Raw genomic sequence first — 22,121 nt, 5'->3', positions numbered from 1 at the left:
TTTTAAAAAATTTTTCCTTACCGTTAGCATCTAGGGTTAGAAGATGCAAAATGTTTCCTTCTAACCAGTTCAATGCAAGGTATAGCCTTTAAAGAGGGTAAAAAGCATTGTCTCCTTTAAAAATAGGATAAAGAAAGTCCTGAGGTTTACTCTGAGCAGCCATTCCACACTGTTGAAGCAAGGAAAGAGATGGAGCTGTTACCAGCTCTATTGCAAAGGGCTTTGAAGATTAGGTTCAGCTATGTCGTGTACCAAACACTGAACCAGTGTACAAAACCCAGACAGTTTTTGTATCTGTTTATTAGCAGGTGTGAGCAGAAGGAAGACAAGATGAGAGACTTACTGTATCAAGCATCTCTTTGGTATGTGCTGCAGACAAACAGAATCTGGCTCTGGACTCGATGATGGGGGTGGCAGGGAAGCCCACAACCACAACACCGATGTTCCGCTTCAGCATCTCACGCCCAAACGCGCTGCCAGAGAGAACGAGATCGTCACAATTACTGCGGCAAAGCAGGAGCATGAAGGACTCAGGATGGTAACCCATACACGCCTTTGTTGTGGCAAGGCCGTCAGACCAGAGTCTGGAGCTCCCAGTGCTTTTTTAGAGGCAGAAATGCCTGCTCACAAAAGCCTTTTTTAAATTCAGTCCCAAGGTGGTCCTTCTCAAAAGGTTTCAGTGTATTAAATTCTAACAAACATGAAAGATTATATGTGGCAGAGACTTGTCTTCTAGCAAGCTGTTTCTAAATGGATTTGCACCCTAAGCTTGGAAATCTTTCCAACAGGAAAGAGTGATTTTGGCTCAGAAGTCTGGCTGTACATGGAATCCCTCATGCTGCAATGACCCAAAGTGGATGTTTCTGCAAATTCAAGATGTTTTGTTTTCATGAATTTAATTCGATTAAAGTACATTATTGCATCACAGAATGTACCATCACATACATAATTTATAAGTATCACAGGAGAACCACTGAATCACCACAGTCAATTGAGATCATTTAATATGATACCTAATATTTTTAAGGAAGGTGCAAAAATACTATACAACTGTCACACGCTATCTTCAACAAAACAAATTCTTAAGGAGATTAAAGAAAGTAGCGCCTGTGATTTAGACAATGAGAGGCACAAAGATTTTGATCAGATCTGTAATGGCAGTGCAGTTGGGGGTGTCTCTACAAGCCACAGGAAATGGTTAATCCTTTTTCAACTGACCTTTTGTGAGAAGTTGCAATGAAATTAAGAGGTTTATAAGGACATATAAAAATAACATTATTTAATAGGTCTTTAAATTTTCTGCCACAGCTATTTTACTTATATATAGGTGCATCCTGATACACTTCATTTTGTATCCCTTTAATACTCTTGAACTATTCTAAAAGCAGGCTACGAGAGACAAAGGATCAAGTAAACCTGATGCAGATCTTAAGGGCCAGCTCTCATCAGAGCTCTCTGTTCTTGCTCATTTTAAGTAAGATACTGGCCCAACTGCTCAGCTAATGAATATTTCCATGAACATTTCCAAGGAAAAGATTGTATTGACTGGTAGAGAGGCTGGGCAGTGGAAACAGCTGCCTCTGTGTGCTGGACATGGAATCTGCAGCACCCATAAAGGTAACAGGCCTTTTAAAATTTTATTACACTGAGAAGGGTGGAGAAGGACTGTATCTAGCTCCATAAAAAGTGCCAGACTGAAGCCTGAGCTAGTCAAGCACTAGAGACATTCAGTACAGTTTAAAATGAAATTGTTTTCCAAATCAGAAAATGTTGATTGAGCACTGCATTATACAGACCCTGAAAAGTAGCGATCAAAGCCAAGCTGTCCTTGAAATCAGGGTTTTTTTAATGTTGAAAAAAATTTCAATATATACTTTATATATCCTCCTTGCAGAATTTTAGCCTTAATTATCCACACAGCATCCCACAAACTCACAAGCATTTACAAACCTATGTGCTACAGTTGTTTTAATATTTACGATACCAATATCTGAGTGATTATATCTAGACCTCTTAAAAACTTGGAATACATGAAAGACATCATGTCTTGCCCCGCTGCTTTTCCTTTTCTAATTTTCAAAATGCATCAATGAAAATGCTGGCTCCTTCTGATCCAGGAGCTAGTTCAAAGACTTCCTCCAGTGACGTTTAATGTTAATTTCCATTCAGTTTCAGCTCCTCTTTGGGACACTTATACATTTTACATATAAGTACAATGGAAATACACAACCCAACCTTTAAAACAGGACACACAGAGGCGAAATTGCTTCCCCGAAATACTTTCTTGATGCCCCAAGCTACAAGCCTCGATTTTCTCAAGATCACTTATAGAAATTTCCATATTTTATAAGACTCAGTAATGATCATAAAAGCAAAAACCAAACTGAACTTTTCTTATATTTAGAAAACTTTTAATTCTTACACCAACCTAGCTTTAAAGAAGATGGGTAAGAAGTTATGCTGCCAAACATACCCAATTTTTGCTGGCATGTACAGCATCAGAGGCACGACAGGGGAATCTTCATTTCCATAGATGATGAAGCCCATCTCTTTCAGTCGTCTCCTGAAGTATCTCGTGTTCTCTGCTAGCTGCTGCACACGTGCTCTCCCTAGAAAAGAACTGAAGGTGAGACTGAACTCAATTGTCCTAAGTCACATCCATAACTGCAATACAAGACTTCAAACTAAAGTACAAGACATCAATGTCCTGCTTGTGCTTATGGAAGTGTTAAGAATAAATGCAAATTGGGATTTGCAGTTTCTTCTCCTTCATGTAACCAAGATTAATCATGCATTTTCTGAAAAGTCTGAACGGACCAGTACAGGCACAACTACCCAGCCCAAGCACTGCTTAGTTTTTCCATATCAGGTTTTCTTTCATCAAGAGGGATCTGGCAACAGCAACAACAACAAAAAAAGGCAGTTACCTGCTTTAAAACAAGATTCAACGTCTTCTCAGAATTCACTAGTACCTGCATCTTGAAGAAGAGTTTGCTTACACTTTGAATTAGTAATGGAAAACCTATTGAATCAGCTAGTGCTGTTCACCATGTTTTATCCTGCTTGCCTGCATTATTGTAAATTACTACTTTCCTCTTTAGATCTCTTTTCTGGACTATCATGTGGCTGCTCCCTAACCTTTTTCAGTTAAAATGAGCTGGGTCTAAATTAAACCGATTACTTCTGATAATCCAGCTCACTTCACTTAAGCGGCAGCAGCCAATTTATCATGTATTCAGCCATTTCTGTAGGGATTATTTGAATTTTGTCAGAATTAGTACACAGGACATTAGACACCAAGTACAATTTAAGTATTTCAGATGTTCAGCTATATGTATAGAACAACATACTTATCAGTTAACTAAATTCTAGCCTAGCACACTGTACTACATTCCTGTATTGCCCAGAAAAAGGTTCACATCATCTCACTTAAGCACATTGTAATAAATTTCTGATCAACTAATACTCTAATGTGCTTAAGAGATTAAGCAGTATGCCATTGATGAGACTACAATAAGTAACACTTAACTTACTTGTTTCTGGTCCACAAAGTATATTTCTGGATAACTGATTACCCAAACACTGCCTTGCCCAGGAGGGTGATTCATAAACTGAACCATTAAATGTACAGCATGGAGATGTATGCCACATAGTGAAGGTGGCTGCTAGACATTAATTGTCTTCCTTTAAATTTGTAGATAACCTAAGGTGATTAACTAACAGGAATGTCAGGTCTCAAAGAAACATGCAACACCCACACAGCTCTGCTCCAGGCCAGAACAAATGTAATTTTAAGAACCTATATAGTACTTGTTGCCAAGAGTATCAGACATTCCACCCACAACCAGGCAAACAAAAGCAAAATCCCATCAAAGGCACAGCATAAGGAAAAAAAGGTGAAACCTGTTAAGTTTGCAAAACTTGGCCTATCATTAGTGGGTAGAAGCTGGTATTTTTAATAGCACTGACTGCCACTTAAGACATCTCTTCTTCTCCATTAACAGCATTATTTCTTAATCTTTTCTCCCCCAGAGTTTCTCCAGAAGTTTAATTCCTCTCCCCCAAAAAAGCAGTAAGATTTCAATAAAACACAAAGGCTTCTTGAACTTAACGAGACTAAACTTTTAATTTATTCACATCAGATCAGATCCTCTGCTGCAGACCCAGATTTCTCTTATGTTTTCAGACCAATTATTTGGTCATTTTAAATAACCCAGACTGCTAAATGAAGTTGAAAAGAAGAAACAAACTCAATAAAATTTAAAAAAAAGAGGCTTACTACAAGATACTAAAAACAGTGGGCCTAAAGCCACTACTTGTGTTTCTAATATTGAGGCAATCAATAAATAAACAAGAGTCCACACAACCTATATTTAAAAAAAAAAAAAAAAAAAAAAGCTATTTTGCTATCTTCTGACAAATCTGCATCTGCACATCTCTTACACAGAAATGCACCAATTTCTGGTATGCCAGGTCAGTGATGTACAATTGCATCAAAATACAAATCCGCTTTCACCAGTATGGAGCAGTAAAGTAACATACACAGCTGCTGTGATCAGCCCCTTGCCCAGGACAAGGAATGCAGCCTTTGCCATACATACATCTTCTCTGTGTTCCCATAAAGCATGGAGTTTACAGTGTTGAAGCAGAAGGAATTTCCTCACCTTTATGGTTTTCCCCTCTATACATTCGCACCCTTTTCCGCGTTGTTGAGAGCCTTCCAGACTAAAGAGCAACGTTAATTTGTAATTAGCAGCTGCTTCACAGTTTTCCCTAAAATCCTACCACTAAAAACAGATTATGATTCTACATTTGTCCTTATAGAGCTTTGTGATGTAAACACGTCTCAAGAACAATTCTTTCAGTTCTCTACAGAGGTGTAATCACCTATTAAAAGTAACTGTCAGATCTGGAAGATACTGCCTTGTTCAGGTTTGTGGGTCTCAAAAGTCTATCAGCTTTTACTTCACTCTAGACCCATCAAGTAATTTAATGAAATTATTACTTCTTTTAAAACTTGTGGCTACGATAACATTACCAAGAACTTCAAAACATATTCAGCGGCATCTCTACCCAATGGCTCACTACTCATCACACGTCATTACCATCTGAAGAGAACTGTAGTTGTGGTGAAACAAAGCACCAGGAATCAAACAAAAATTGAACACAGGTTCTTTGTCCTCTGCTTGCCTTTCTCCCTGCATTCTGTGCAAGTACTCTTCTCTGTATTTCAACGTGCTTAACATTTGCTGGTTCAGACCCATTGGTATACACTGGTGCAGCAGGCTGTTAACTCTAGTACAGTTCCACCATGTTTTTTGGGAACCACAAAGACAAATTAAGCAGTGCTGGAAACAGCAGTGAGTGCTAATCACACTCACAACCCAAACAGTGCTTGGGCACTCAAACTCAACTCTAAATCCCTTCCCAGCCCAAGCATCTCCTGAAGGTTAGAGCTTTGTTCACAACTACTCAACTGTAGGTCTAGAAAAACTGTCAGGACTGCATAAATTTTCCAGCAACCGGCTTTTTTGGCAGTATGCAGCTGCATTTTTAAGACCACGCAAAAAAAGGCCAGATCAGACGCTACCCTGCCAACTGTTCTTGCATAGAAGTTGTGCAATGATTCTGGTAACATCCTTTCATCTAGGAAACTGGAATGTGATGACCTTCAGCAAAGGAAGGAAAGGCGGAAGCAAGGGAAGATTACTGGAACTGAGTTCTTCAGAAGGTTAAAAAAACTAGAACTGTTCATCAGATCAACTCATCTCAAGTCCCTCATGGGTCCTGTTAATGGCTTAAACTAGCTACTGACTGAGAAACACTGAAATTAGAGGATAACTAATAACTTTTCCTGTACTTCTATACCCTTTTGCAAGCAGACTGCAATCATATCAAGATTGCTCTTACAATTTAGTAAAACACTTCCTTGCTTGTAGTAGCCTGGGCATCATATAGGCTAAAGTGCATAGATACCTCCTAAAGAACATTCTGCTTGTGTATCAGAAGTAAAGGTCACATGCCATCTAAAGGAGAGAAACACTTTCCTATCACAAATACACACTGTAAGCAATACTCTTTAAAAAATGCAGCTAGCATGTACCTGAAAAAAAAAGATATTTCAACACCCTAGAGGAAGTACTCCATTATGAATCTGAAAGCATATGAGATGCATATGCCTTGCAACCACTGGAAGCAAATTCGTGTCTTTGCCAGAACAGGTTCCCATAGGATAAAAAAATGACCCTGAGATTAGTTCAGATGATTAGAGCATGGTGCCAATAATGCCATGTTGTGGGTCCAATACCTGTATGGGCCATTCATGTAAGACTTGGAGTTCACAATCCTTCTGGGTCCCTTCCAACTCAGGATATACAGTGATTCTGTGAATAATGCTTCATCACTTGTGAAGGTGTCTGCTTTAGAGGTCATAATACTCAGAAAGGCAGAAGTTATGATGAAAACAGGAAAGCAGAGAGGGCAGAGCTACTGAATGCCTTCTTCATATCAATCTTCACTGACACGACCAGTCCTCAGGAATCTCTGACCCAGAAGACCAGGAAGGGTAAAGGAGTATTGTAAAGATGACTCTCCCCCGGTGAAGGAGGATTGGGTTAGAAAACACCTAGGCAGACTTGACATCCGCAAGTCCATGAGCCCTGACAGGATGCATCCCCAACTGCAAGGAGAGCTGGTGGACACCACAGCAAGGCAGCTCATGATCATCTTTGAAAGGTCCTGGTGATCAGTAGAGGTGCCTGAGGACTGAAAGAAAGCAAATGTTCCCCCAGTCTTCAAAAAGGCAAGAAGAAGCGCCCAGGAAATACTGGCCAGTCAGCCTCACCTCAATCCCAGGAAAGGTGAGGGAGCACATCATTCTGGAGACCATCTCTATCCACATGGATGACAAGAAGGTGATCAGGAGTAGTCAGCATGGATTCACTAAAGGCAATTCACGTTTGATGAACCTGATTGACCTCTATGATGAGTCAGCTATCTGGATGGATGAGGGGAGAGAATGGATATTGTTTGCCTAGACTTCAGCAAGACTTTTGACACTATCTCTCACAATATCCTCACAGGCAAATTCAGGAAGTATGGAATGGATAAGTAGACTCATCCACTGAGTGAGGTGGATTGAGAAGTGAATTCAGAAGGTCTGAACAGCAGACACCAGAGGGTTGGGAAAAAAAAAAAAAGAAGACAGTTCTTAGAGCTTATGTCCATGTAACTTCTCAGTTCCATGTTAAAAAAAAAAAAAATCTATACAAAGAACAAAGAACCCCAAGAATTTGTGGAAGTTACTCTTACAAAAATCTAGTATTTATAACATTTCTGTCATCTATTAAGGTTGATAAATAAGCTATCATAGATGGTATTGGACACAAAGGAAAATTCAATTTAACCAGGATATACTTGTTTCCCTTCCCCTCGCCTTGATCTCTATACAGTAATTGGAGAGCAATCACAAATCTGTTCTAAACAGTGCAACACTTCATCAGCATGGCTTCTTGAGAAATTAAAAGCACGTTGCATTATACACAGACTACCCTCTGACACTGAACTCGGAGGGGCAAACCAACTTCAGATAGGCAAAACCACACACAGGCAGGATTTTATGTGCTTGTCATACTAGGGATCACTGCCTCCTGGATCTAAAACAAAGATACTTACTGCAATATAAAGCAAGATTTACATTTTTTAAAAGTTCTTGCAAAGGCAGAATAGTAGGAAACATCTTGAAAAATGCCTCCTAATCAGTGAAACTCTAAGTTCTACACACAAGCTCCTACTGGTCAACAAATACCAGTTCACATTAGACAGCTATGATGAAGTTACTCTATATTCTTTCATCAACCAATCTTGTAGATGTTCAACATTAATATTAGAGTTTTATTATTCCAGCCTTATTTAACCTATTTACTTTGTTGTCAACAAAAAAGAGAGGCTAAACTAAGCAATTTCCTGCCTTTGCCTTACATACTGATTGAAAACTAACATATTTGTTTTTAATGATGAAATGAAAAATGCAGAATAAAAAACCCTCTTGATACAAATAGATTGCAATTCAGTACATACAGAATCATTCTACTTGTGATACATATTTACTGGCCCAGTTACTCAGTCCCTCAATAACAGCTCATGCTGTAACACAGTCAAACACCTTCAGGTTCACTTTTCATTATGTGATCAAGGAAATTAAAACATTTATTAGCAGAGATTTGTAAGAATTCTGTAAGAACTTGTGAAGATGTAGTCTGACAGCACACGGCCTCTGGTAAGACTCAGAATGTGTCTAACAAGAAATAGGTTTTGTTAACAAGACTGTTAGGTGCATATTAAAGATGTTTTAAATCACTGTAAGAAGATTATAGCAAGTTAATATCAAATCCATAAGGCACCTTTAAGATGAAAATACTCTATTAATTATTTGTGGAAAAGTTGCTTCCAGTCTCTATTGTAATTCACCTCCCACTGTTTTTCAAGCTGGTCCCATCTTAATTCTTGCCAGGTGTTGCAGACAAGAAGCATTATATTAACTACTGACAGATGTGCCATCCTTAATTTGTGGCAGAATCACTTATCTTAGTAGAGCTTATTTAAATCAAGGAAGGGATTTATCTGGCAAGCAGTTTACCCTGCCAAATATCACAACTTTACTGATGTTAGCATGACCTCTGCAGATACACTCTACTAGGAGGGCTATGAATTTTATAGGACTGCTTACCTGGGCAGGTTTCTTGCCTTCTCTTCTCCTGATAGCCACAATCCAGGAATATAATAAAATTTTTCCCTTCCTTGGACAAATGCTTTCCCAGAACTAAACAAGTTTCAGTCTTTCTTAGAACTAAAAATAAGTAAGATCAATAAAAAAAAAATCAAGCTAACTAAAACAAGGTAATTGGCCAACTAAATGCTTATGGGGATTATGGCAGCTCTGAGTGCATGCATACACAGACTGGGTAAGGAAGGGACCAAGGTGGGTCATTTCATCAAACCTTCCTGCTCAAGCAGGGTCAGCCTAGAGCACCTTGCACAGAATTGTATCCAGACATTTCTGTACTATCTCCAGCGAGGGAGACTCCACAACCTCTCTGGGCAATCTGTTACAGTGTTCAGTCATCTACATCTCAAAAACTAAATAATTTCTTCCTCATATTCAGGTGGAACTGGACACAGCACTCCAGCTGTGGCCTCACCAGGGCTTAGTAGAAGGGGCAGGATCACCTCCCTTGACCTGCTGGCAACGCTCTTCCTAATGCACCCTGGGACACTTGGCCTCCTTGGCCACAAGGAAGGGCACACTGCTGGCTCATGGACAACACCTTGTTGTCCACCAGCACCCCCCTCGTCCCTCTCCAGAGAGCTGCTTCCCAGCAAGTCAGCCCAGATGTAAAGCAGCATGCATATCTTGTGAAAGGAGATCAAAGCAGCAGATCTCAACCTACTTTTTCAGGAAATAATGCTGAAAGGCATTTTATAACCTAAGCATTAATGGTGATTGACTTTGTTTAGAATAAAAAGAGCTTGTGGAAAGGGTAGGTTCTGTAGCATCCACCATTGTTCCCAAACATGACAATCTATAACCCAATTTTACAGAAATCCTGGACCTTGTAAGCTTACTGCAATTTTTAGCAGACATGTATACAATTAGAAGTCCTCCATCACAGAAAACAAACAAAACAAAGAGAAGGAAATCACAATCCACTCCAGTGGCACAGAGAACAATGTGATGCCATTGTGTCCTGTTTCCTCAAACACACGATGGCTACATACAACCTACACAGCAAGGATATGGACCAGGCTGCAATACTCTGTGGTTGCTTTTCTGAGAGCACCAGCATCAGTGACAGAAAAGATAAAGCACTATTTCATTAATGGGACAGCACTTTTCTCCATATACCTTGGTATCAATGGGCCAAACAAAAGAAAATACGATAAAATTTCTACTTCAAAAAGCCTGTATTTTCAGACATTGGGAAGTGCTTAAATCAAAGTAAACTGGCAAGGAAAACTTGGTTACATGTATTATTCTCTAAAAGTTTGTTTCTTCAAGTCAGAGTGATACTGTTATACAATCAAGCTTGTAAATTTTTCCACATTAAAACCCCCTTGTTTTTGCAAAGGCTTATACTTTCATACTGTTTATTATTCCTACATTTCCATCTTTTGGTTGGCTGTTTCAGTGAAAGACATAATTCAGCATATTCTGTTTTGGAAACAAGCATTTTTCAAATCTCAACCAGGAATTCAATATTCTTCTGCTGATTTAACAGATTCTCCACTAAGCTTTCAGAAGCTAAGTTGCCTCCCAAGGGCTTATGAAGATCTTTTGCAATGTTAACATAATAAGTCAAGTTGTTTTCTGGACATTATACTTGTAAATACCGCAACATTAAAAAAACCAACACAACAGCCAATGTCTTTCTTTTGAGAAGACATAAAACCACTACTACCCTATTACTGCCATGAATGTGTTTTTCATAGAGGATATAGAAAACTCTCCTCTTGAAGGCTTCTCCTGAAAAACACAAGTCAAGTATGACTTCTAATATTTGCATGATGAAAAAAAAAAGCAAAATGGATTTGGATTTGCCAACTACCAGAAAGGACAAGCACAGCTTATGAATATCTGACTGGAAGCAAGGGTCAGACAGGAAATAAAGTAGTACCTATTAGGGGCTACAGTGAGTAACTTAAAACCAGAGAAAGGAGAGTGAGATTCTAAACCAAAAAAGAACACTAAACAAAATTCCACTTCAACAGTGACTAAATGCCAAAACTTTTACCTTTTAAGGAAAAGTTGCACTAAGAGACAGGGAGAGCACAATGTTGTTAAAAATGCTGTAATGGATGTTTAAGGACCAAGCATGTGCTGATTTTGAGCTGATTCTAAGACACTTGTCGCATCATGCCAGAAAGCAGACTCATGACACGAATTGACACCCAAGGCAGAAAGAGGGATCAAGTGTGATTCACCTGCACAACCCACCCAAAGGCATCACTCACCCACACAGTAAGGGAGAGCTGACCTCCTACAGCAGCTTACTGTCAGCCTAAAAAAGTGATTTACAACAGCTCATAAACAAGATGGAGGTATAAACCAGGGTTTTGCTGGTTTCTTCCGAGAGATCGCTCTATAAAAGATAAGTAAAATTTATTTATATATTACCTGCAGATTTCTTATCTTTCAAAATACTTTTCCTATCTCATTGCTAAGGTTCCAGCTACAAGGTGACTTCACATGTTTCAGTCCGCTTCCTCCAAGTTTCCTTATGTGAACGCTGCATCACTGCCAATATTTGCAGTAGGAATTTTACATCCTCCCCTTCAGATGCTGTCCGGAGATTTTCATTACAGAGCTTCAGAAAAGTATTATATACAATTGCACAATGTAACCTGAGATTGCATAGATATATTAAAATGTATGGGCCAGAATACTGTACTCCCCCAGTTTTACATTAGAAAGAACCAGCTCACATCAGCAAATGCCAAGAGAATCTTCAAGCACAATGGGAAACCTAAAAAAAGCAATTAGAATAATTAGAATTAGAATAATTTCTTAACTGTTTAATAGCTCAAACTGTAGTATTCAGCAAACCAGTCCGAAGGCACAATCAACTGGGTTTTTTCTCAGGGCTGATGGGGAATCCAGGTTTAAAGCAAATGAGGCAACGGGAAGTCTTTGGGGTGTCCGTGTGAAGCCCGAGGTGAGCAGAAGGGCCGGGCACCGCTCTCCGGAGGCCAGCGCTGCAGCCCGGAGCCGCCAGGCGCAGCAGCCGCTCGCAGCCCGCGCTCCGCACAAGCGCTGCACCGCACCGCGGCACGGGAAGGCCTCACCCAGGAGCACGAACGGGACAGCCGAGTCGAGTCAGCTGTTCTTCTGATCACACGCTTCCCGAGTTCACCGCTCGGGACAGAAACTACAGACGCGGCGGGAGGAGGCCAGTTTAAGAGTCAGCGCGCTTGAAAGCGTGGATGAGGAAATCAAAAGACGGCTGGGAGCTCACGTTCGTTGGCATATGGCAGCAGCATAAGCAACGAATTTATTTTAGGAGAAGCAGTGAAGGGCTTGGCTCGTGACCATTCTGAGTTAACCCCCTAACTGTGGCTTTTAACAGCACTGTATGCAGGGGATTTGCCTGGATTATGTGGGTACTCAGTATGGAGCCACTGCAGAGGCGATGGTAAGAATGCCCAGTGATTTTAAAGGAGAGAGGAAAACAGCTAAATCTGATTTTTAAATATTGGCAGCGGTAAAGCCAAAGAGAATCAGAAATGGAAAAAGGAGAAAAGAAAAATTATGGCTGATATTCTTGGCATTAAAATGTCTCAGACAAACAAAATTTATGCTAATATTAAGTATCCATCATTGCATTTGTTATCAAACTAAATAGTTCCAGTGGAGTCTAAAGGCATGCCAAAAAACAGCTGGGTGCATGTACTGTGTATTCACTGAGTTTATATATACTGGTGAGATTGAAGCCTTTGGCATATGCCAGAGCTCAGAGGAGTATTTTTATATTTGCACTTTCTGATTTTGTTTGCAACTACCAGCTGCATGTAAAGAACTCCAAGGCAGCCTCCTCTCCCCACGAACTTCATCATAAAAAGATGCAGCTCACCAAGAAGAGATCATGTTGCTTGATGTGACAGGAAAGATGCAATCTGTTAGAATCACTGAACAGTTTGGGTTGGAAGGGACCTTAAAGATCACCTAGTTCCAACATGGCTGCCATAAGCAGGGACACCTAACACTAGACCAGGTTGCTCAGAATACCATCCAGCCTGGCCTGGAATGATTCCAGGAATGGGGGCATCTACCATTTCTCTGGGGAATCTGAGCCTGTGTTCCACCAGCCTTGAAAAAAAAAAATCCTTCCTTATATCTAGTCTGAATTTGCCTTCTTTTAGTTTAAAACCATTGCCTCTTGCCCTACTGCAACAGGTCCTACCAAAATGTTTGTCCCCATCTTTCGCATAAGCTCCCTTTAACTGCAGGAAGACCACAATAGAGGCGCCTTGCCAGAGGATCCTACTAATTGTTCAAAACAGCACATTTCACGGTTTATTATTCTATTAATAGAATATCTGTGTTGGTAACCACAAAAGAACTTGAAGGCTCTGGCTGCTACTACTTGAAATATCACAGTAGTAGCATAGCCCAACCTTGCTGCAGCCAATAAAATAGTATCCATAAGCCTGATTTCTTCCTACTGCCCTGCTCTCTGTATCATTTAAACCTCTCTAGAGCAGTAACAATATGTGTACAGCAGTTAGCACAACAGACTTAGCTCATGTCAAAGGGTTTCTGTAGTATGGGGACACAAAGATGTTACAAAATGAGACTGTAATAAAATCAGCTAAGATGGCTGCTCCTCTGTGCACAGCCATGACAGTATTACAATTATTTGATTAGTCATCTTTTGCCTCAAACAGCAGGCTTCATCAAGTGAGCAGAAAGACTTTGAAATAAGATACATGTGCTAAGGAGACCAGCATGAATAAACATTAAGGAGTTAGAAAAGGCAGTATTAAAATGAATTGATTTAAACTGAGACAATGTTTATCCAACTACAGGATAGTTGGATAAAAGGAGTCAGCTTTTCTAAAGCAAAAGTACTTTTTGTAAGATCCTGAAAATGCAAGCTTTAAAGAGAAAGAGATTAAACCAGTAGAAATCTACTGATCCTACAGAAAAAAGAGTTAACAGTTCATCCTGCCTCAAATCTGGCCAGTCTTGGCTCCTAAAACAAGCATACACCAAACACGTAGTAATACCTGCGAATACATAAAATGAGTAAATTTCACTGGAAATGTTGATAGCTGAAATTTAGAAATTATTAATCCATAGTCGTTAAAGTGGATGTAAAATTACTTCTTGATAACCCAATTCTTTAATTATCTTGTATGCATGTAGGTTTTATCTTCTGCGTGCACATACATCATTAGTAATCAACTACACTTTTTGCCTTTGTAGTTGGCACAATTGTAGAGAAGCCTGCATCTTCCCCCATGTGATTTGGACAAGGCTAACGTGCAGCCTTACATGCGTCCTTTACAGTCCCTCAACTACTGAATTCAGTCACCCACTAAGGATTCAGAGGAAAGTTACTGTGCATGAAAATAACATACTAAGTGTTAAGAAAGGTAAATCTAAAAATCAGAATAAAAGACTCCAGTCAGTCCCTATCATTACAATTAGTCAACAATGGGTCCAAGTCTTTAAAACAGATATGAAGAGAAGGCTACTTTATCAAATGCAGCATCACTATCATATACTGTACCAGTGGTGGGGATTCTGATGAAGCCACGACTGAAATGTAAGATTGATGGACCTGCAGGTATCTGAAGGATATTTTTAAGTTATTTTGGGCTATGTTAGAATATTTTAGCAGAGTATGCTTCCACTAGAGAAGACTTCTGTAACCAATCCTAATAGCTCATGGAGTGACTGCAGTCACTGATAAACTGAAGCCTTTAACAACACTTGATTGTTCTCTATTATTGGAAGTTTCAGTCCTGAAGTACAAAGCTTAAACAAATCAAAAATTCAAGATTTGTATGAAAACCAATCATTAGGAGGAAAAACTAAAAAAAACCCTAAAAGCTGTCATTCCTTTGCAGCAAGATCACCAAAATAGTAATCCTCAGAGAAGGGAAAAGAAACTGACTGTGACCCTTATGAGGTGTGTAAATATAGGAGGAATGAAAATTGGAATTTGCCTTAGAGGAGTTTTTTATTGAAGGAAACACCTTTATTGGACTGCTTTGGTACTTCAGGACTACAGGGTGACTGAATGGAGGAAATGGCTTCTCAAAGACCTAAGTGGCCAAGGCAGATGCAAGAAATCTATCTAAACAATGGGTACATTTGAAAGACAGTAATCAAACAGCTACTCCAGAACTGCTGAGCAAGGGACATGTAACAGCTTGTACATGGCACAAAACAGTCTATTTGGCAACACAAGAATGTCCCCTTGGGTCTTGGCCTGCTTACCAATTAGCACATCCTTTATAAGTGTCACAGTGGTCTACACATGGGCATCATTCAACTCCAGACAGAGGTTCCAAATGCTTTGACGATCTCCTGATGTGATTCTGCTCAATCAGATCTGAGAATATGTAATATATCTAGGGTCTGTCCAAGAAATGAGATGCTAGAATTATCCTCACTTGGCCAGGTCTAGTAGGATGGGCTGACACATTGTATTGGCTTATCAAAGACCATCAGAAGGAACCTCATCAGAGGACAAGTCAGTTTCTTTGACCATAGGTTGGAACTGGCTGTAAGCAAATAAACAGAAATCACCTACGAAGCATAAGGAACTGATATCATTACAAGTGTCAATACAATGAGGTCATTATAGGATGCATCTTGCACAGACAATGACTCTGGATACAACTGCTCTGCACCCTTCCTGTGGCACTGAAAAAGGTTTTAGTGGAATGTAAAAGAAGCTCTGCAGATTCATTATTCTCTGTGTAAAAATATAAAATGTCTCAAGTGGTGAAAAGAGCTGACATGGAAGGTACCACTTTCACTTTTCACAAATTCTTTAGGTTGGAATAGATGTCTTGAAATCAGTCAGTACAACCTGCCTGCTCAAGCACAATCACCTAGAGTAGGTTGCCCAGAACTGTGTCTGTTTGGGGTTTTGACTGTCTTCACAGATGGAGACTCTACAACCTCCATGAGCAGTGTGTTCCAATGCTTAAGAACCCTTATAGTCTGAGTTTTCAGAAACTCTTTCCCTCTTTGGTGAATCCTAAAATTATCAAAGACTTACAGTTTACCTGGTGCAGAAAACATTACACACGTTACAATTATAAACATTTAGTTCTACCTCGTACTTCAAGCTGTCTTCCACAACAGAGGATAAAATTTCAAGTCTATTGGTTTGAGAGACTAATAATAATAATAATAATGAGCACTTTATAACTTTTGCTCATCCACAAACTGTGCATATTAGACATGAGGCATTAGCCTAAATAGCTTGAAGCTGCTGAGGCATTTTGACTACAAAAGGTGAAGGTCTAAGCTGCCAAACCCCAGAATAATACACATCCGCTTCTTATACACCCTGGCAGCCAAACAGTGAGTCAAACTTGCCAGGGCACTTAGCTCATTATACATAGAATTCTTGACTAAATTTTAGTAACAACTCAGCGTGGCTTCAGAGTTATTTTAACCTGTGGCCAATCCCCACATCCATGTCCAAACTGCCTAGCCACAGAAATAACAAGCATAGCAAAGCCAGGTTCAAAGTGTTTCCTCTTTACATCTATATCTAAGATAAATGTTATTCATGCCACGTTGTGCAAATATAACTGCAAGGATCCAACTCCAAAAACAGCAGTAGTAGGAAAGCAAAAACTAGTAATGAGCGGTATTACTGCTCCTCAGCCCAAATTAAAAAGACTGAAATGCTTTGCAGAGTTAGTTGATGACACTTTCCTCTGCAGCAACTAGCCTCACAAAAGATACCAGAAGAACTCATCAAGAATAAGCTTCATCATAGTGTGCTGCATTTATGTTTTTAAAACAAATAAAAACAACAAATGGAAGAAATTTCTAAACCCTAAACAGTAATGTGTGGCAAGGGAATTTAAAGTCACGTTCTGAAATGAAGTCTGGAAGTAGGTACCCGCCAACATTCTCAACAAATCAGACACTACAGGAAGTCGCATGCAGTATGTTTTACTTGCAAACATTTAAACCTGTCTTACAGTTCTAATTCAGACATTATGAGAACCAAAAATGCCTCTACCCTCCCAAGATCCCTGCAGACATTTCTCTTTAATAATCACCATTGGCTCAGATGTTTGTTTTTATCAGGGCTCAAGAACAGAGCCTGAATGTATCATATCATTAAATGGTATAAAATTAAACAGGTTAGAAGAAGAAGTAATACTCTGGCTAGGACAGCAAGAGAAAGAAGTAACTGCCAGGATAACAAATTCGCTAGCAAACTACCTAACAGCACTCTGAACTTTTACTTATGGATGTAAACTGACTACTTGGCAAGCTTTCAGAAAAAGAACCTCCCTGAAGCTACAGCAACAAACAAGTTTAAGTACAACCAGTTCTTGAGAAAAACCCTTTAATAATCTGTACTGTTCTTACTGCTAGGTGAGAACTACACTAACAGTGTTTGGGTGGTAAAGTAAAATAAATGGTGCCAATTACACCTGAAATACTCAAGATTTCCATCATCATTTTTTCAAGCTCTCCCTCAAGAGATTAGAGGAATTTACCTAGCAGCAAGAATTGGTTCCTAAATATCCTTTATACCACCTTGCTTTCTGAAATCTTCCTTTAGAGATACAGCTGAAAGACATTAAAAAACCCCAAAAACTTAGTGACTCACTGGGGGTTAAACCATGACACGACGCACAGGGAAGTGTGTCATTTACATTAAAAATCTTTATTTCTTATTTTCTACCATCTGGACGTAAAGCTTTTACGTCACCCATTGCTACCAAAAAGCTGCAGCCTTGCCAGGGCCATGTAATTTATCACAACCAGATGGTGCGCTGTCAATAAAGGAGAGGCCGCTATCATTCCAGGGCAGAATAATTACCTTTCCTTTGAACCAAGGACAATGTTTTCAATAAAAACCCAAAGCTGTTTAATGCAACTTCCAGTCTGTCAAGACTCCCACTGTGCAGCTCCAGGATTCATTAGACTCACAGAAGTGAAGGAGACCATTTGTTAAAAACATACACAAGTGTCTCAGAAGACATTGATGGCACACAATTTAAAAAAACATTTTGAATCTTCTTTAAAAGCTTTTTGCATAGACTTTTTTTCATCACAAATTTTACAGCAAAGGTAGCTGTATTGCCTTAAAATGCCACCTCTGTCCCAGGCCTTTTAGGTAAACTTTGGAAGATATTCATTGCTCTGCTACGCACTCTTCTGCTTTGCATTTCTGCATCTCAAAAGTTGGAGTAGCAACGTTTATTCTGGGAGGAAAGGTTGTAAAGCACAGAAAATTAAAATTAATTAGCAAGGAATCCTAAAAACTGAAAGCTGTCTCTCACACACCAAAACACTACTAGGTTGACACTCCTTTGACATCTGGAAACACATGGCAATCATACTGGAGTAATTCAGAGGACTGGACCTTGCAGGATAATTAAACAAGTTACAGTACCATCAAATGGTACCTTCACTTTGAGCAATGCAAGAAACTGGATGAATTTCACTTACATACTAAATTTCCCCTCGAGTTTCAAACCCCGCCAAATAAAAAGCAGTAATTATTTGAACACTCAAAGCATTTTCTGAACCTACTTCCACGCCAAAAACTGACTTTTAACTTGTCATTCTTTCAACAGTACATATTTAATGAAGTGGTTAAGAAACACATCTTTTTTTCCTAATACCAGAACATTTTGTTCACCTTGAAAAAGTAGAATAACTGTCTAGCTTGGGAAATTAAACATGAGCTGGAAGACCAAGTGTGACCATTTCCAGGAATTACATCTAACAGAATAGAACAGAAATATTCCTGAAGTTTCAGTTCCACAGTGGTAATAAATGTATTAAAAGATGTCTTAGCTCAGTTTACTTTTGACTGACCCTCTCTCTAGCTAAGATCAAATCAGTATATTTTTCTCTTCATGTAACAGTTGTCTAAAGGATGCTATTATAGATTCTATTACATTTTACATGTAATTTACAGCCTTAGAAGAAAAATACATTGGGGCAAAACATGATAGGAAACAAAAAAAACAAACCACCACCACAACTGAACAGCGTTTAAGACTTTGCAAAAATCTCAGCTGACAAATTTCTGTTCATCACCTCCAGAAGCTGCATGACTTAGCTGATGACTTAACATCCAGAAGACCGTAACTCATTAAAAAAGGGTAGAAGATAAAGCATGATCCTTTGGTTCTCCCAAGAAGCAGAGTTATGTGTATTAACAAAAATGCTTCACAAAGAGTAAGTTGTCTCCTCTGTCTTAATGAGCTACGGCGGCTCTTATCTTCAGATACCAGGGTCCAGTCCCACCAGAATTTAAAATATCACTAGAAAATGTCTTTATTATTCACTGTTAATAAGTACATGCAGTGGGGACATAACACATTGGAGACAGCAACTGATAAACTTCCACAGATACAGATCTGTTTTTGCTAACACTTCAAACTGTTCTCAGATTTTAGGCATTTCTTGCACCTATGCAGTAGCCTTAGAGATTTTGCAGGCTTTTCCAAAGCCCAGACACAGGTGTGCAGCAACTCATACTCAGTGTGCGAAGATGCACACAAGAAAAAGCTCAATGCCCTTTCCAAGTTGAAGGCTTCTATTTGTTTTCCAACACATGACAACTAGTCCCACCTTAATAACAAAACATTTTTACTGTTCTTGTTTTGTACAATACTGTTATCTCCAACTCTGCCATATTACAGAAAATGTATGACAAAATCAACTTTTTTGAGATTCCCTGGCAGCTATAAAGCATTAATGTTGCCACTACTATTAAAACAATGGTAGTGAAAAAGTAGAGCAAACGGAAACCAGTCAATCCCCAATCAAGCTAAAGGCAACTGAAGGCATTCGTGTTAACATGAAGAAAATACATTCAGAACCACCAATATCAGCTGATGCACAGTACTTGGAAAAATAAAGCCAAAGAACATAGGCTACACCACAGCACAGATGATCAGCTGTTAATTATGTCAGCACTTACACCAAGGCAGAACCAGACTGCAGCATGTTCGGAATTTTCCTCTTGATCAATCTCCTGCGCCAGTAAGGGACTGAAGAAGTGATACCACCTTCCAATTAAAACCATATTAACATCATGTAATACAACTCCAAGGACAAACATGTCTGAACGGTTTTCATGTAAGTTTTATTACGACTCTTCCTTCTAGTTTGCAATTTAGATTTCCTAATTAATCCAAATTTTCTAGAGCCAGGAACTGAATTAAACTATTTTATTAACAGAAACACCTTAGTCTCTCTTGACACAGAATGAACTGATGAACTGGCATCTGCACTGAGGTGTAATTAAATGAAACAGAGGGACACCCTGCCAGAAAAGCCCACGACTAACAAAAACCACAAGGCGCCAATGATCAGTTTTGCTGAACTCTGTGCGAGTTATAATGAAGTGAATTTCATTACAGTTCTGGGGAACACAGATTTTTAGAGGCTCCACTGGTGTGTAAATCATGGCTCGCATACTGACTAGGATTTTTTAAAATACCAGGCACTTTCAGCATTCTGATAAAAATACAGCTAATAGAATACACCGACTATTTCAATGGATGAACCTTCAAATCTCTCTGTTTAAAATACTGTTCCACAACACACACTACTCTTTGGTACATCCAAAAGACAGGATTATTTGTAATTTAATATGGAAACATTTCAGCTGTCTTGATACCAGGATAATTCCTACGGAAGTCTGGTATTTGAGACACGCTACATATTTGTCGCTGAAGTGTGTGAGGTTTTGTGCTTTTATGTGAGGTTCATCAGTTGATGCCTTGGCCATAACAGTACCTCCTCCCACACATTCAGGCTGCTGAAGAGATCAGCTCTCTGAACCTGGAGCTTTTTCATCAGACCATTTATTTGTTCTATAAGGTACACGCAGCCCTCAGGAATTCACAGCTAAAGGGATACTAACAGCCTAATCTGGCTGTAATTCAACATAATGCATGTGTTTACATTTGTCAACCTTTAAAAGAGATCTGAAGAACCACTGAGCTTGTAGCAGCAACCATCACAAGGTTTAACACTTGAGCTGCAGTGCTTTTCACCCTGATTTTAAAAACTGCCATTTCCCTCTGTATAGATAAGAAAATGACACACAACAGGGATCCAGAGTCATTACCATCTCAGACTCCCTGAGTGATAATCAGAGGCAATGATCTGCCGACCTCAGGCAGCCTTTGAAGTCTGCACAAACATTACCTAGAGAAGATGGAAGGACTCTCCAGCAGGACATACATCCCCCTAGGCCTGCCTCTCCAGTGGTTCTCTCAAACCCTGAAAACACCTGGGCTGCCAGAAAACTGGTTATAGAGAATGTTCAAAGACTGCTGTGAAACAGACTTTGTCTATCAGTGTTTCATTTAGGCCTAACATGCAAAAACTGTCATGCAGCAAGCACTGACTTCTTTTCTTTAGGTCTGAGTTACTAATAATTTAGCATCAGGGAAAAACAAAAGAAACCAACCACAAAAAATCCAATCCCCTCCAAAGAGAGGCCCCAAATAAAACCACGGTTCCGATTTATGTTTATGCAGGCTTTTATCTTATACAAGACAGCACGCAAAGTAAAATGGAATTACTCCCATTGTTTAGCTTCAGCAGACCCTTGATTTTAAAGATACAGAAATTATAAAATAGCAGATCCACATCATATAAACTATCTACTGGAGTTAGCCATGTAAAAGAGAGCCTTGCCCTCAAATGTAACACCAGCTTACAATGAATTGCAATAACTCAGTTTCAAGCAATGGAAAGTCATAACATCATCTCTTGCTACCTCTCTTCAGTCAAAATGCACTTTGAATTACAGAAACCTGCTTTTTTTTAACACTTAGGAAAATCTAAAAAGACTGCTCGTTGCTGGTATTATTGGATTCCTTAATGACTACTAGAATCACGTTAATCTGGTAATTTGCTTTTAAGTTTTTTCCCCTAGTACTAACTCAAAGGTATACCAGACACTGCAGAAATAGCAACTGTCTCTACTTTAAAGTTCACGCAAGACAGAACAAAAGATTCCATGCTCTCCTCTTGTGTTTAGTGTGACTCTTCACAGGAAATCCACCTAGACAGAAGTAGGATTTGACATCTTTGATGAAGAATGGATCTTGTCCAAGGCAACAACAACAAACAAAAACCAAACCAAAACACTGCCTCCTGTCAGAAGGCTGTCAGAAACACACAAGCCCTTTCCACTTGAAGGAGAATTCAAGATAATTGCTGGTTGATTAAGTTGATAAAATTACCCATGAACTCCATTTTAGCATTTAAAAAAGAACAAGAAAGCAATAGCATGTGCCTGTGTATCAAAAAATTAATGACTGGCTGAGCACAAAATTATTTCATATGTAAAGAATTCCATAGGAACAACAGTTACATTTCA

At 39.2% G+C, this 22,121-nt stretch overlaps 1 protein-coding gene across 4 annotated transcripts in view; it reads right to left on the bottom strand.

Moving 5' to 3' along the window:
* Window positions 1-22,121, bottom strand: part of SPTLC2 (serine palmitoyltransferase long chain base subunit 2) — a 74,469-nt gene that overhangs the window by 10,370 nt on the left and 41,978 nt on the right. For all 4 annotated transcript variants that reach the window (XR_009207986.1, XM_040067631.2, XM_040067629.2 and 1 more), the window contains exons 10-11: window positions 2,474-2,609; window positions 344-473 (exon numbers count right to left, since the gene is read on the bottom strand). Coding sequence is in view for 3 of the 4 variants with exons in the window: in XM_040067631.2 (XP_039923565.1) it covers window positions 344-473; window positions 2,474-2,609 (266 nt within the window). In the remaining variant the exon portion in view is untranslated. The remainder of the gene's footprint in view (window positions 1-343; window positions 474-2,473; window positions 2,610-22,121) is intronic.

The sequence above is a fragment of the Hirundo rustica genome, chromosome 6 (genome assembly GCF_015227805.2).
Source record: "Hirundo rustica isolate bHirRus1 chromosome 6, bHirRus1.pri.v3, whole genome shotgun sequence".
Lineage (NCBI taxonomy): Eukaryota > Metazoa > Chordata > Aves > Passeriformes > Hirundinidae > Hirundo > Hirundo rustica.
This window is presented reverse-complemented; position numbering and strand designations above follow the sequence as displayed.